Source organism: Lynx rufus, unplaced genomic scaffold (genome assembly GCF_022079265.1).
Source record: "Lynx rufus isolate CCGP_SWC_20201006 ecotype Redwood Valley unplaced genomic scaffold, mLynRuf1.p SCAF_8, whole genome shotgun sequence".
NCBI lineage: Eukaryota > Metazoa > Chordata > Mammalia > Carnivora > Felidae > Lynx > Lynx rufus.
This window is the reverse complement of record NW_025814896.1, coordinates 125,528,389-125,545,827: the sequence shown is the minus strand read 5'-3', so window position 1 is coordinate 125,545,827 and position 17,439 is coordinate 125,528,389. Positions and strand designations below refer to the sequence as shown.

Here is a 17,439-nt window from a genome sequence, read left to right as displayed (position 1 = left end):
CACACAAACAACTGTATCATGTTGTAAACCAAAATGGGAAGAAAAGATATTCCAATGTGTGGGTCTTTGAGCTATCTGGAAAACAGCCACAATCCACAGGTGAAGTTCCTCCTGAGGTTACTAGGCTGCCCACAGGGAAAAGAGGACAGTGGAAGAAGGGTTGTCTTACAATCATACAGCCTTGTTTCCCTCCGCTTAACTCTCATGTTCCCAGGAGCTACTATTCTCTTCTCGCCCAAAGTGCTGCAGAAAAGACATGTGCAGGGGCCTCTACCAGCTCACTCCTTAATCTACTCTCTCCTTGCCGGGGGGGAAATGAGACAGTTGTCCCCTGTGCTGTTGGGCATCAGACAAGCAAATAAAAGAAAGAGCTAGTTTTCATTATCTCTTTCCTTTTGTTAATTTAGCTAGCTGACCCCTCCAAAATTTTTTTTTTCTGAAGGCCAGTCTTGCAGGAAATGCTAGCTAATGGCCAAGAAAATAAAACAGTTATAATGAACTCACCAATATCCTACATATTCCAAGTAAAGAAAAAGTGAAGCCCAGGAGAAAATTAGAGCCCCCCGCCCCCACATACAGAAAACAGCAATGGCTCCCAGAACTAAGCTGCATCTGGCCCTCCCCACCTGCAACTAAACCACTGTACTTAGAAACTGAAAAGTTCTCCCAGAAATCCCTGGCACAAAGTAGAAAGTAGTATGGAAAATGCATGAGGTTTGGATTCAAACAGATCTAAGCTTAGATCCTAATTCCTCAGCCTACTGGCTATGTAACAACTCTTTCTAAAACCTGCTGTACCCCCATCCTGTGCCCACCCAGGAAGCCAAGGCCATCTTCCCCAAATATAAACCCAATCACATCACTCTCCTGCTTTACTCCCCAGTGACTCCAGGAGGCAGTCCAAACTCCACAGAAGGCACACAAGGCCTCGTATGACTGGGGCCAACCTCCCCCACGACTGTTCCCCTTCAGTTCTGCCAGTGCTACCAATTACATACACCAGCTTTGAAGCCAGACGGCTTGGAGTGAAATCATTCACGTCTCTGCCTACTGCCAACTGGGTGTCACTGGCAAATGAGTTTCTCTCTCCAAGCCTCAGATTCTTCATCTGAACAAATGAAGATAATAATCAGACTGACTTCCTAGAATTGTGAGGATTAAATGAGATAACACGTATCAAACGTTTAGCACAATGCCAGCCTTGTACTACTCACGTGGTTCACAGTCTCAGAACTGTACCAGCGCTCTCTCCCCACAGACCTCTGACAGACTCACCTGCCCACTGAACTGCGCCAGCCCCGCCCCTTTGCTGGTTGCTGAATTTCTTGTCTACCTCCCCAACACCTCTACTTGAGGCCAGGAACTTACCTTACTGACTGCCAATAAACATCTGCTGAGTCAGTGAACAGAAAGACTTTTGGTAAATCATTTTACTCACGAAGAGCTTTCTCCACTAAAACTGAGGTCTGTGTATTATCTACCGGGCACAGTTGTAATGACAAATGAAGAGTGACATGCAATGACAAATGACAATTGAACACCTCCTATGAAGGCACTTTAGTGAATGTAAATTTAGTAAATTCCCTTCCTTTTCCTTTCGTATTCCTTCTGCTCTAGTGCTCCAATAAATTTCTCATGGGGAAAAAAAAAAACAGGCTCATAAACAAAGGGCTTTAAAGGGCTACAATTTACATATCAAACCAAAACATGAAACCATGCTACAAATTGCAACTAGCTTCAGAAATGTAAAACTCGGGGCGCCTGGGTGGCGCAGTCGGTTAAGCGTCCGACTTCAGCCAGGTCACGATCTCGCGGTCCGTGAGTTCGAGCCCCGCGTCAGGCTCTGGGCTGATGGCTCGGAGCCTGGAGCCTGTTTCCGATTCTGTGTCTCCCTCTCTCTCTGCCCCTCCCCCGTTCATGCTCTGTCTCTCTCTGTCCCAAAAATAAATAAACGTTGAAAAAAAAAAAAAAAAAAAAGAAATGTAAAACTCTATTAACCCAATTCCAAAAAATATATGAAGTATACAGAAAAAAGTAAATGCTTTGTATAAAATGAAAGTAAAAATGTTTTTAATATATTCTTAGAGAAAGAAATTCTCAAAAGATAGTCAATGAAGGCCAAAGTAGGGGTTAAAAAAGATAGCTGGAATCAGAACTGGATTATTTTATAAAGCCTGAAAAAAAAATAGGAGGATAGTGGCCCTGCAAACAAAAAGTTACTCAAGTACCTGTCTTAGAGCTCAAAAGAACAAAGTAAATTGTCAAGTATTTCTTCTCTTTGTTATTAACATAAAAACAATGACAACCACAACTAGCCACCATTTTTTGAGCTCTTGATCCAAACACTGTGGTAAGTGCTTTTCACAGATTACCTTATACAATAACAATCCTGTTAGATAGGAGCCATTATTATCCACATTTTATAGAGGAAAAAATTGAAAAAAATAATTGAGGCTTATAAACAAGAAAGGAAAATGAAGTTCAAAAAAGATGAAGGAACCTGTCTAAAAGTGGTACAAGTGACCAAGCAGGGTCAATCCACATTCCTAACAGGAACACCACACTGCCTGGGCATAAAATAAAACAAATCCCAGTCAAGCCAGCAACAAAAATACAATTGTTTTTTAAGAATTACCTTCAATATCTCATCCAAAAGAACAGATTTAATTTCTAAATCCTCAAAGATACAAATATATCCAGAAGTCTGAATGGGCTCCTTTAAAGATAAAGACAAATGTTATGCTTAATTGTACAAAATTTTCCTTCCTTTAACATATGACTTTGTATTTTATTTTCAACATTTTCAAACCAACAGAAAATTAGAAAGAATGTCATTAACATCCATATGTCCATCACCTAAATATTATTAACATTTTGCTAAATATGCTTCAGTCGATTTTTTGGATGAAGTCTTTTAAAGTAAATCAAGTAAAATGTATAGACATCATGACATTTCACCCCTAAATATTTCAGTACATATCTCTAAAAGATAAGGATGTTCTTTAAGTGGCCACATTACTATTATTACACCTCATATAATTAATATTAATTCCCTAATAGCATCTAACATCAGTCCAATTTTTCTCAATTAATCCCAAAATGCCTTATACCACTTGATAATTCTTACTCATGCAATGCAACATTAAATTTAATTCTTAATAAAACCAACAAACACTACAGTTGTATGTAAGTACATATATCAAAGAAATCTTACCCCATACTGCAAAGTCCATCCTCTATAAAATTAGCCAGAGAGCATTCCTGATAGATTTTCTACATAAGATTTAATTTGCCAAGACGTAAATACACAAGTCTGTTACAGGTCTGTCTCTTTTCTTAGTATTATGCAAGCTTATAGAAATAAAGTGTAGCAAATGCATATTATAATGTAAAGTAGCTGCCCTAAATCTCTAGTAGAAAAAGGAGATATAAATATTATATAAATAACAAGAAATAAACTCTCACTATACTTACTACCTCCAAGAGCACTATGAAAAGGATAAGATAATGTCTGGTAATGGAAATAATACCAGAATGTAATTTTTAATGTTTATTTATTTTTTGAGAGAGAGAAAGACCAAGCTGAGTCAGGGAGGGGCAGAGAGAGAGGGAGACACAGAATCCAAAACAGGCTCCAGGCTCTGAGCTGTCAGCACAGAGCCCGACACGGGACTCGAGCCCATGAACCGCAAGATCATGACATAAGCCACAGTCGAACGTTCAACTGACTGAGCCACCCAGGCACCCCTGGAATGTGTTTTTAATATGTGTGTGTGTGTGTGTGTGTGTGTGTGTGTGTGTATCATGAAATAGAAAGTAAGCAAAATTCAAAGGAAATAATGTATCAAATTTATAACTCTGATACTTAGTTCTTCATGTGATAGAAACTACAGAAACATACTTAAAAAGATGGAAATTAGAGGTAAAAATTGAATCAGATTTTTAAAAATTGAATCATATTTAGTTTTAGTATGTCAAGGTTTAAGAATGGGGCTCTGTGTGCACATTATATGCATTTGAGTCTTAAAGTGACATTTTCTCTTAAAAAGTAAAAATTGTTGGGGCACCTGGGTGGTTCAGTCGCTTAAGCATCCGACTTTAGCTCAGGTCATGATCTCACCACTCATGAGTACAAGCACTATGTCCAGCTCTGTGCTGACAGCTCAGCCTGGACCCTGCTTCAGATTCTGTGTCTCCCTCTCTCTCTGCTGCCTCCGCTGTTCACGCTCTGTCTCTGTCTCTCAAAGATAAGTAAACATAAAAGAAATTTTTTTAAGTAAAAATTGTTGATTATATGAGAAAATTTTACCAAATTTCTTTATTTCCTCAAAAAAAGTTGTATTATGTAAAGGCAAGTATGAGCAATGATCACACAGAAAGAATCAAGGATAAAATTTAATTCAAGAATTAAGTATATAATAACATACTTCTTATAAATTATAGAGGCCTTTCATATATTTTAATTATTTGAATACAACATGTATCCAAATATACCTGTATAAAAATGTTTATCATTAGAAAATTGCTTTATTTTTGACTAGACAAAAAACAAAGCAAGGTAGCCAAAAAATAAAGTCATAAAAGATGATGTGTGGATAAAAAGTTATACCAAAAATAAAGAGAAATGGGGAAAATAAAGATTGGAAGGAAGGTTAAAAACTAAGAGTTTCCAAAATAATCTATGATTATTGGCGCACAAGTAAATATGCAAATATATTTATATTATTCGGATTTTAAAAAGTCAACTGCTACTTGAATTATCTCATCTAATTCTCATTATTTTCCAAAATTCACTAGATATCCATCCATATTTCCACTGAATATGAAGTTTTAGACCAGTGGTCAACAAAAGCAGGATACACTCCCCTACTCAGTACATAAGAAATTTATTTTTATCAAGAAAGTATTTTAAACTTCACTAATCTATACTGTATTAAGTACTCTTACCCAGTACATACATCAGAAGGTCTCAGAACAGGTACAGTATAACAGGTATCTTGAGCGCTTATCCATTTAATTGCAGCATACTGTGACATACCGAAGTTTGTATATACCTAGTTAAGCGGATTCAGGGATTACAGTCTCTAATTTTGAGCTAACTCTCATAAATTGGACAAGTGGTTTAAAAATCTCCCTGGAAAGAATACGTGAATGAAGTGGAATACTGGAATGCAAGCACAAGCAAACAAGACGAGGCAGAACAGTCACCCCCTTTACTCCTGGCACAAACTCTGGGGTTAGCCACATAAGAAAGTGAAAACAATCACATTCAAATCAGATCTGACAGAAAGTCAGCTAAACAATTGAAAATTATCAAGAAGACTATTTGAAACACAAGACTTTACGAAGTTAATAATTCAAGTGTGCACAATGCTCAGACACTAGCTAATGGCAGTGAGAACTACAGCACCCTGACATTTCAAAATAAAGTTCACTTCAGCCTGTTAAATGTATTTTTTTCCTCATTCTTTCAGAATTTCTATTTTAGGGACATGATTCATAAAGTACTTGTATTAATATGGTAAGTCACGTATATTATTTCTAAATAAATAATTATGCATAGATGAAGATATGGGTTCAAAAATTTGGAAACTTCTTGTTTGGTAAAGAAGTGTATAAAAATGAGCTGAGTGGTAAAAATATGAGATATGAAAGGAATATGAATATGAAGTAGTACCAATGAAAGGGAAGATCCAAGAAAAAGACTAGAAAAGCTGAATTGGTACCTTTAGAGGGTCACTGGAGATAAAAATGACCAAGCAGGGAATATCAACATTAAATACTCATTTCCAAATTCTCAGAAAGTGTGCTTTATCAGTGAACTACAACTTCACACACAAATGGCACCCGTTTTTCATCTATAATCTGAAGAAAGGTTTACAACTTAAAGGAAGGTATGAATCTAGAATTCCTAACACTCAAATGGACAAAAATGGATTCAGTATTAACTGTCAAATAACAGCTTATCTCCTGAATAGTAAAAGAATACTATGCCCTAAAGGAGCTCCAGTAAATCCTGTTTTAAAGAGTATGTCCTTACATAATCAGTCAATGAGCAGCCAAAGAAATGAACAGCAGAGTAACTAACCAATAACTAACCAAGCAGGGACAACAGCCAGCCAGTGTCCTCATGAATGGACAGAACAGCACAGCATGACTTAGAAAGAAATCCAGTCGGTGGTGAGGTTGAAAGAAATCCATCTAGCTTTAAATCCAATAGAAATTGAACTACTTGCCAAGCCTGAAAATGACTCTAAAAAAGGAGGGGAGGGGAAGGCTATTCTGTTAAAACTACTCAAGAAGCACTTTGCACCAGGCCAAGACGTCCCCTGGTGCTAGACTGAGCGTGTGTGCTACACACACGTTATAAACAGCCAGGAACAACACTCGCCCAGGCATATGATTTCTGACTTAGTACGCATGGGACACGGATGGAAAAAGGACCCTAACATTCAAAAAGTATTCTCCCATCCTCAAGGTTAGCCTGTGGTTACCTGTCAAATTTTTACACTTACTTTGTGGCAAGTGTCAAATTTCCCTTGGAGCCTTGAAAGAAGCCCCTGCTTACAAGTTAAATGCAGCAGCCCTGAATGCCTTTCCTTTAAACCCTACCCAGGGGCTAAAAATTACAAAGAGCCTTAAAATTCCTGACAAAGCCTTTGAGAACAATTCACATGAGGTCATTTCCCAGCCCAAAGATCCTGAGTAGCACTAAAATGGGGAAATGTGAAAATAATTTAAGATATTAAAGGGACAGTGTAATAGTTCACCACTAAATAAATCACTCTAGAAGATTTTTGGCAGCTCAGTGGTCCAAGCATGCAATTTCTTTCCAAAAAGGAAACCGCAAACCCATACATCAGTTAATGATATCTATCAACTTATTTATTATTATTTACATTTGTTGGGTGCAACAACCATATAGAAAATTCCCAACTGGAAACCATTAATTATTCAAAAATTACATAAAAATTCATCTCAATGATGCTTTGATTAGGCTACCACTCAAATTACATTGAATTTCCTAAACACAAAGGCTAACAGTTGGTCCAGAGCAGACTGACAGGGAAGTTCCAAACTTAAAAATTAGCTGATGTGGGGCACCCCAGTGGCTCAGTCGGCTGAGTGTCCGACTCTTGACTTCAGCTCAAGTCATGATCTCACAGTTTGTAGGTTCGAGCCCTGTATCGGGATCTGCGCTGGCAGTGTGGAGCCTGCTTGGGATTCTCTCTCTGCCCCTCCCCTGCTCTCTCTGTCAAAATAAATAATCTTAAAAAAAAAAAACAATTAGCTGATGTGAGCCACAAGTAGAAAATCAAAATATAACTTTAAAATTAGTGAGCAAGTGGCTTCCTGATACTCCAGAGAGGGCAGATTAATCAGTCCACACTTGCATATTCATAAAATCATCAGAGTGAGAAAGACCAGGATTAGTGGCTGATAGAGGTCATGTGAACATAAATAAGGAAGCACAGATTAAGGTGGACAGGGAGGCAAAGGAGAATAAAAGCCTACACTTTTTTGGTTAGGTTGTTTTAAGCAATTTTGGTAAATATTACTACTGATTTTCTTTTTTTCTTAACTTTGACAAGGAAAAAATAAAGACTATGTATTAGAGACCATGGTTCCATCTTTTAAAAAGTACAGATAAATGCTTAGGAAGTGCCTTTCAGAGAAAGCAGAGACTTTTTAAAGGATGAGTATTATTCCCACTTATGACCAAATATTTTACAAATCCACAGATATGTTTCTATTTATTTTCAGAAATTTACACCTCCAACACCAACAAACCTCTTAAGGAAACAAAAGGGAAATAGCCAGGTTTTCACATCTGGCTCATTATTTATGTACTGCTAATGCTCATTTCTTGTGTTTACCTCAGGATCCAAGTTTCTGAAAACATACATTCTTGTCTTCTCCATCATCGCAAACAAATCTGGATTATCCTTGGCCCACTTCATATCCCAGACATCTTTACGCTCCAATTTTAACAACTCGCCAATGACCTGCTGTCCTGTGCTGTCTGTTACCCGAGCGTCCAAGTCAAAGAAAGTTAGAACTCCTGAGATATCTATGATAGCAAGACGACTACAAATATTGAAATTGGAGAAAGGAAACAAGATGGTAAAATGACAATCAGCAATCACGAATATAATTACCTATTACCCTTCCTGTGCAAAATCAGTTCATCCAAATCTGGGAAGAAGGCAGAAATGACTTTAAGGGGCACCTGGGTGGCTCAGTCGGTTAAGCGTCCGACTTCGGCTCAGGTCATGATCTCATGGTTCGTGAGTCCCACATCGGGCTCTGTGCTGACAGCTCAGAGCCTGGAGCCTGCTTCAAATTCTGTGTCTCCCTCTCTCTCTGACCCTCCCCTGCTCATTCTCTGTCTGTCTCTCTCTCTCAAAAATAAGTAAACATTTTTAAAAAATTAATAAAAAAAGAAAAAGAAAAAAGAAATGGCTTTAAAAAAATAACTGGTTTTAAAAATTTCTTAAATTTGATAGAAGACATAGACTACTCTCCATTTTGCTTCCTTGTGAGGAAAAAGTATCCAAAGGCATTAAAGCAACTGGCACGCAAACAATTTAAAGTATTACATTTGAATTTCTATATTTTGCCAATTAGAGAAAAACATCTAAATACCGTATAATAAATAAACATTTAAATATAAATATAGTACAGTAAAACCACACTGAACCATAAGACAAGTTTAAAACAAATACACATCTTTGTATTTATTACATAAATCCAACAATCCAAATTGATAACTTCTAAGCCCAGCATCTATATGAAGAGAATTTTCAGACTTACCTAGAATTGCAATTCAAGGATAACTGGTAGGCTCGACAGTTAAGGGAATACTTTTGAATCAAACCAACATTAGGAAGACTGTATCTCTGAATGGTGCCAGATTCACGACCCTGTGGAAATTACTTTTGATTACTAAAGCATATTTACAAAATAACATTAAATTACAACTACAGGTCTCTCTATATGTTCATACATTTGTTTCCAAACCAAAGTGAATGTGTCATAACTAATTCCCAATTCTGATACTAAATCACGTTACCGAGTACATATTTATCTCCTAATTTAATTAAACCACTTTAAAAGTGGTTGAAGGTGATGTAATTTTTTTTCATGCAGCATTCAAGAAAGAAGTCAGAAACTTAGCTGTTCAGTAATACATAACTCCTTATATCACAAGGAAGAAATAACAAGGGTGACTTACGGTTGTTGTCTAGGTTAATATTTAAGGTACATTAAAAGCTAAAATATAAAGCACTTATTGCATTAAATTTCACCATGAATGAAAAATCAATATAAGATCACCATATGAAACAGTGGTTTCTGAAAGTCCACGTTTTTATCCTATAGCCATCTACCTGATACTAGTGGCAAATGGAGATGATCAGAAGCAGTGATACAATGAGTATTAGTTTAAATGTGTTAGAATGGCTAAAATTAACTCAGGAAAAAACAGATGTGGTGAGGCTGCAGAGAAAGGGGAACTCTTTTGTGCTGCTGGTGGGAATGCAAACTGGTGCAGCCACTCTGGAAAACAGTATGGAGGATCCTCAAAAATTTTTTAAAGATTAAAAATAGAGCTACCCTACAACCCAGCAATTGCACTACTAGGTATTTATCCAAAGGATACAAAAAGACTGATTTTAAGGGGCACATGCACCCCAATGTTTATAGCAGCGCTATCAACAATAGCCAATTATGGAAAGAGCCCAAATGTCCATCTACTGATGAATGGATAAAGTAGATGTGTTATAAGACTGACACTTCTCCTGGTCAGAAGGGGCCCACGGCCTGCCAGATGAGGTAGGTCAATAAACTGTTCTATGAATAGTGGAGAAAAAAAAAAAAAAAAGATGTGGTGTATATATATACAATGGAATATTACCTGGTGATCAGAAAAACTAAAATCTTGCCATTTGCAACAATGTGGAGGTAACTAGAATGTATAAAGCTAAGCGAAATAAGTCAGTGAGAGAAAGACATTGCATGATTTGATTCATATGTGGAATTCAAGAAACACAACAGATATACATAAGGGTAGGGAAGGAAAATAAGATAAAAACAGAGAGGGAGGAAAACCATAAGAGACTCTTAAATACAAAGAACAAACAGGGTTGATGGAGGAGGTTGGTGGGAGGTAGGCTAAGTGGGTGATGGCCATTAAAGAGGACACTTGTTGGAATGAGCACTGGGTGTTATATGTAAGTGATGAATCACTGGGTTCTACTCCCAAAACCACTATTACAATTATGTTAACTGACCTGGATTTAAATAAATTTTTAAAAATTTTTTTTGATATTTATTTTTGAAAGAGAGAAAGACAGAGTATGAGTGGAGGAGGGCAGAGGGACAAGGAGACACAGAATCTGAAGCAGGCTCCAGGTTCCGAGCTGTCAGCACAGAGCCCAACGCGAAGCTCGAACCCATTAACAGTGAGATCATGACCTGAGCCGAAGTCAGACACTCAACAGGCTAAGCCACCCAGGTTCCCCTAAATAAAAATTTTTAAGAAAAGAATATAAATGAGGCTAGGCAGAAGATTAGAACTGACACACCAAAAGCATGATCCTTAAAAGAGAAAACTGATACACCAGAATTCACAAAAATCAAAATTTTTTCTCTGTAAATGACCTTGTTAGGAGAAGAAAAAAGACAAAGTACAAATTGGAAGAATATTTGCAAATCATGTACCTAAGAAAGTGGGCATCTCTCTAGAATATGTAAGGAAGTCTCAAGACATAAAATATTACATTAAAAGCTGATTAAAGATTCAAAAAAATATGTTTAAAAATAAAACAATCCGGAATGCAAGCTGGTGCAGCCACTCTGGAAAACAGTATGGAGGTTCCTCAAAAAAACTAAAAATAGAACTACCCTATGACCCAGCAATTGCACTACTAGGCATTTATCCAAGGGATACAGGTGTGCTGTTTCAAAGGGACACATGCACCCCCATGTTTACAGCAGCACTATCAACAATAGCCAAATTATGGAAAGAGCCCAAATGTCTATCGATGGATGAATGGATAAAGAAGATGTGGTATATATATACAACGGAGTATTACTTGGCAATCAAAAAGAATGAAATCTTGCCATTTGCAACTATGTGGATGGAACTGGAGGGTATTATGCTAAGTGAAATTAGTCAGTCAGAGAAAGACAAAAATCATATGACTTCACTCATATGAGGACTTTAAGAGACAAAACAGATGAACCTAAGGGAAGGGAAACAAAAATAATATAAAAACAGGGAGGGGGACAAAACAGAAGAGACTCATAAATATGGAGAACAAACTGAGGGTTACTGGAGGGGTTGGGGGAGGGGATATGGGCTAAATGGGTAAGGGGCACTAAAGAATCTAGTCCTGAAATCATTGTTGCACTATATGCTAACTAATTTGGATGTAAATTTTTAAAAAATAAAAAATAAAATTAAAAAAAAAGAATACTCAAAAACAATAAAAATAAAAAATAAAAGAATAGAAGTTTCAGTGTAACTCTGTGCAAACCTTAATGCTGACAGATCAATAGTTGGTATAACAGACAAGAGCGAACTCTGGTTTCCAAACCCTTCTGTTCCTCTGGCCATGGCAATGGGACAAAGCGGAAGGCTCGGCTCAGGCCATCTTTCCCTCTCCCCTTTTTAATCAGTGGAGCACCGCTTTTGCAGCGTGATTCTCAAGAGGGGCCTATCAGAAAGGGTGGAAGGAGGAGGGGGAGAATATTGTTTAGTGTATAAAAGGGAGGTATGGGTTTTGGAAGATTTACCATATTGTGGTAGGAAATAAGATTTTGTTTTTGAAAAAGGGGCCCTTTGGCTTTAAAGGTTTGAAAAAGTAATGATTCTAAAACCTTTTACATTTCAACAGTGAAATTTTAAATGCAGAAGATATTTTCTCCATTAAACTTTCTGGCTGGTATTAAAACCATTCAAGTGTGTATGTTATAGGTAGACTGTCATTTGGGAATTATGTCAATTTTCGTGATTGATATGAGTTGCATGTTATTTTATTTTTGCTAATGTCAGAAACACCACTAGCATAACCAAAAACCCCTGCCATTGAGCAAAGACTCTAAAAAGAAAAAAGAGGCTCCATAAGACAAACTGCTTCAAAAATACACCAAATTCACTTGATGAGGAAAAACAATAATACATTCTTAAGATTTTGTCCCCCCAAAAATTATCTAATGGCTAAAGAACATAACTAGAACTGTAAATATATACCACTAAGGCTATGTTTACACAACTGAAATTCAATGACTCCACCACCATTATATTAAAGTAAACATTTAGTTCTAAAATTAGTATTTTCAAATGCCGGAGCTCAAGAAAAGCCACCATTACATTCATTTTATTTGAAAAATTCAGCAAAAATTTGCCCTAGACTTTTTTTTTTTTTTTTTTTTTTTTTACTGGTTAGCAAACACACCACCTCTTCATTTTAAGTCTTATGAAAATAGCTGAGCCAAAGCACTTTCTCCAACACCAAATAGTGGGCCACATACAGAAGGAAGCTTTCTAAGACCTACTACTGCTATCCAATCCACTCGACACCTGCCAACCCTTGTGTGGCTCATGCAAGCCGGTGTCAAACTCTCCCCAGTTGGCCACTATTCTACTGCATTTATTAATAGTTATTTTTGCAAATAATTAACAATTTGTGAGGCAGTCTTTAAAAATTTCTTATTTACTACTTTGGGCTTAGAAAACTGGGTGCCCACAAGATGATATTCAAATCCAAAACATACTGCTTTACTCTATTTTTATAATTTAAACAATTATTATTCATAAAATCAGTTTTTTAAGAACTTACCACGATCAGTGTCTTATCAGATGCAGTTATGGCACAAATTGGATCCCGGGTGCCCTAAAATAAATCAATTATTATTCTTTAACAAATATTTATTGAGTGACTAATCTGGTATAAGGTAGTATGCAATTCACTAAGAAGAATACTTCAATATATTTATTAACTTAAACATTCACTTACTGAGCACCTACTATGTGCAAGATGCTGAACTAAGCATCGAAGACACTCGAATAAAATCTTTCCCCTCAGGGATTACTCAAAAGCCTACTGGGGAAGAAAGCGAGCTGAACACCTAATTAATAAAAGTAGCGGTACGCTCAGGATCTAGGAGAGCAACAGAGGAAGGAACATCTCATTTACACAGAAGTACGCAGGGAGATGGAAACCTGAGCTCAGTCATAAAAGATGAACAGATGACAGAAGGGCCAGACCGTGCCAGAATGAGGAAGGGGAAACAGCATGGCACAGCAACAAGCTGGACGAGTCTCAAGAGCTTATGCTTAGTGAGAAAAAGCCAATCTCAAAAGGTTACATGCCACATGATTCCATTCATTTAAAGAATTCCCAGAGTGACAAAACCAGAAATGGAAACAGATGAGTGGTTGCCAGTGGAGCAGGGATGGGGTGGAGAACAAGTGTGAAAATGAAGAAATAGCATGAGGCAAGTTCTTTCATGATGGTAAGATTCCATAAAACCACACGCACACTTGTACCTGCATAAACTAGTGAAAACTGAGTAAGGAATCCAGTGGGAGTCCAGTTAATGGTGTCATTATCAATGTCAATTTCCTGTTTTTGATATTATACTACAGTTATAGAAGATGTCACCATTGGGAAGTGGGGTAAAAAGGTTCTAAGCTATCTGTACAACCTCCCATGAGCCTATAATTATTTCAAAAATGTTTTTAGGGGCCTCTGGTGGCTCAAGTCAGTTGAGTGTCCGACTCTTGATTTTAGCTCAGGTCATGATCTCATGGTTATGGGATTGAGCCCAGCATCATGGATTGGAGCACCACACTCAGCGTGGAGCCTGCTTAAGATTCTCTGTCTCTCTCCCTCTGCCCCTCTCCCCCTCTCACGCTCTCTCTCTCTAAAATTTTAAAAAAGAATAAGAAAAAAAACAAAAATGTTTTTAAAAATCAAAAGAAGGAAAAATCACAGCACACCTAGAAAAAGGTTTTCAGAACAGAAATTTTTTTTAAGAATTACCAGAATATGATGCTATTCACTAAAAACAAATTCTTTTTCAGATCTTAAACTAAAATGACAGTACTTCCAAATCGACAGATATTAACATTTGCTGGCAATAAGATCACTTACTTGAATGGCTTTACTATAGTCAAGCACCCCATCCACTGATCCAGAAGGAGTATCATCCACATGATAAATTCTGGAAAAAAAAGTCAGAATTTCAAAGATAGTCTAAGTACAGGTTATACCATTTCATAATCTCTAGAATAATTAGGTTGAATGTCACCAATGAATACTGTTATGTAACATAAATGTCCTGATTATTTTAAAGAGTTCTTGACACAACTTGGGGCGCCTGGGTGACTCAGTCAGTTAAGCGTCTGACTTCGGCTCAGGTCATGATCTCACAGTTCGTGAGTTCGAGCCCCGCATAGGGCTCTGTGCTGACAGCTTAGAGCCTGCTCCAGTCTTCAAATTCTATGTCTCCCTCTCTCTCTGCTCCTCCCCGTCTCATGCTCTGTCTCTCTCTCCTTCAAAAATAAATAAAAACATTAAAAAACATTTTTTTTAAAAAAAGAGTTCTTGACACAACTCAATCGTATAAAGGTAGAAACTACCTACCAGGTGTTTCCTAGTTATGCAAGTAATATGTTCCTGAAAGCTAGGTCGAAAATATATTTGAACATTGAATCACATATTTTCAATGAATTTCATTAAGACCCAACAGCTATTTTACCTTATTCTCCAAATGAATGTCAGGAATAACTTCTGATACACTAAGTAAGTTTCTCTGTTGTTTCTCCGTAATTTCCGGTCTAATAATGTGCTCAGTAAAGGTGAAGCCTAGCGTCTGGGTGGTTCAGTCAGTTAAGTGTCTGACTTCAGCTCAGGTCATGACCTCACAATGCCGTGGATTCAAGCCCCGCATCAGGCTCTGAGCTATCAGCACAGAGCCTGGAGCCTGCTTCGGATTCTGTCTCTGTCTCTCTGCCCTTGCCCTGCTTACTCTGTCTCTCTCAAAAATAAATAAATGTTAAAAAAAATTTAGGGCTGCCTGGGTGGCTTAGCTGGCTGAGTGTCCAAATTAGGCTCAGGTCATGATCTCGCATTCGTGGGTTCAAGCCCCCATCGGGCTCTGTGCTAACAGCTCAAGAGCTTGGAGTCTGCTTCGGATTATAGGTCTCCCTCTCTGTCTGCCCCTCCCCTGCTCACACTCTTTCTCTCCATCTCTCAAAAAATAAAATAAAACATTAAAAAAATTAATAAAAATTTTAAAAAATACATAAAGGTAAAGCCTAAATGTATTTGGGAAGCTCTAATTAATGGAATTTTTGTTCTGAACTAAAGAATTGTTCCCTATGTTCCCTGTGTGATGATGATGACTACTTTTGGACTCTGCCCATCTCTCTGATACCTTCATTATAATACTATTCACACCATAGTATCTCCACTAGTTTACCTCTCTCTCTAGTTGGTGGGTTTCCTGGAACCAAAGGCTGTATCTCTAGTGCCTAGCACAGTGCCATATACTGCCAGGTGCTCTATGTCTGCTGGAAAAACATTAAAACAAGTGGAGGTGAACAGGGAAGATACAACATAGAGTAGCTATGAGGCCGGGCAAGTCACTTAACTTCTCTGATCCTCAATTTCTCCATGTGGAAATAAGGGCAACCTTTTGCAGGGTTTTTTTTAAGAGGCATAAATAAAATGATGTTTGTAAAGTACATATGCACAAAGCCTGATCATCAAGAAATCATAAATGTAGGGGCGCCTGGGTGGCGCAGTCGGTTAAGCGTCCGACTTCAGCCAGGTCACGATCTCGCGGTCCGTGAGTTCGAGCCCCGCGTCAGGCTCTGGGCTGATGGCTCGGAGCCTGGAGCCTGTTTCCGATTCTGTGTCTGCCTCTCTCTCTGCCCCTCCCCCGTTCATGCTCTGTCTCTCTCTGTCCCAAAAATAAATAAACGTTGAAAAAAAAAATTTAAAAAAAAAAAAAAAAAAAAAGAAATCATAAATGTAATATAATCATAAGAAAATCAAGCCATTTTCTATCTCGAAAATATCATGAGATTTTATCATTGTTAAACTGAAATCATAATTGTACTTTGATCAATAAGGAGATTAAATGTTAAATTTAACAGAGATGTATTAAAGACAGAAAGAAAATATATTTTAAAAAGAAATAATTTAGAGGTGCCGTGCTTCTGTATTTTACTACATTTCTATTAAGTATATCCAGCCACTATTTCTACTAGTTATCACAAAATAAGAGTCAACGGTTAGAATAGGAGGGCTCTCAAGAGATCATGTGACCCCCTTCCCCCTTTTAAAACAAGCAGGGTACTACAAGAAAGGCCAATCTGAGTGAAGTGCTTCAGAGCCAGATCAACCTGGCTTTATGTCCCATCTCTACTTATCAGCTAGTGACCTTTGGCAAATAATTTAAGCTCACGTGTCTTAGTCTCTTCTCTGTGAAACAGGATTAATGAGAGTACTCACTAGGCTTACTGGAGTATCTGGCAGGTAAGAAGTATTCAGTGTTGGCTGTTATCACTATCATCAAAGATATTTTACAGATGAGGAAAGTGAGGTCCAGAGAGAACCTGCCCAGTCATATCCCACATAGAAATACAAGGAAATGCTGCCATCTTAAAGCCAGAATATCTTCAGCTGGCTCCCAGGACACTCACTCTATGGAGAGGCCAGACTTTTCTGTCCCAACTTTGTCCTTAGATCTACCTTCTCCCTGCAGATGGCAGTTCTCTTGCTTATTATTGCTACCACTGCCACATGCTGTCCTGAAAAAGGCCAAAGATTCTTCCTATCTAAACTTTCAGAACTACTGAGAAGATACAGTATTTTTCAATTTTTTTTTTGTTTTGTTTTGCTTCCACATGAATTCATGCATCCAGAATATTTTTACTAGGGACATTTCTCCTATCTTAGTACCTGAGTGAATCTTAAAGGAAAGGGAAGATTGGGGCGCCTGGGTGGCGCAGTCGGTTAAGCGTCCGACTTCAGCCAGGTCACGATCTCGCGGTCCGGGAGTTCGAGCCCCGCATCAGGCTCTGGGCTGATGGCTCAGAGCCTGGAGCCTGTTTCTGATTCTGTGTCTCCCTCTCTCTCTGCCCCTCCCCCGTTCATGCTCTGTCTCTCTCTGTCCCAAAAATAAATAAACGTTGAAAAAAAAATTAAAAAAAAAAAAAAAAAGGAAAGGGAAGATTGCATTAAGACAGCAAGCATGTGTGAGGGAAGATGATCTGAAAAACCAACCCAGCGTTTCTGACATAACCCCCAGTGCCCACTCCCAACAGAGGTCTAAGCCCTGATTAAGAATTATTAGGTTAAAGCACTCAACAAAATGCTTTATTTAAAGGTTTAGGGTGGGGCATCTGGGTGGCTCAGTCAG

General features: G+C 37.9%; 1 protein-coding gene across 2 annotated transcripts in view; it reads right to left on the bottom strand.

Moving 5' to 3' along the window:
• The window catches only part of WDR35 (WD repeat domain 35), a 66,663-nt gene that overhangs the window by 11,914 nt on the left and 37,310 nt on the right, over window positions 1-17,439 (bottom strand). For both annotated transcript variants that reach the window (XM_047069260.1, XM_047069261.1), the window contains 5 exons: window positions 14,163-14,232; window positions 12,846-12,899; window positions 8,815-8,924; window positions 7,878-8,088; window positions 2,636-2,716 (listed from right to left, as the gene is read on the bottom strand). In XM_047069260.1, the coding sequence (XP_046925216.1) occupies window positions 2,636-2,716; window positions 7,878-8,088; window positions 8,815-8,924; window positions 12,846-12,899; window positions 14,163-14,232 (526 nt within the window). The remainder of the gene's footprint in view (window positions 1-2,635; window positions 2,717-7,877; window positions 8,089-8,814; window positions 8,925-12,845; window positions 12,900-14,162; window positions 14,233-17,439) is intronic.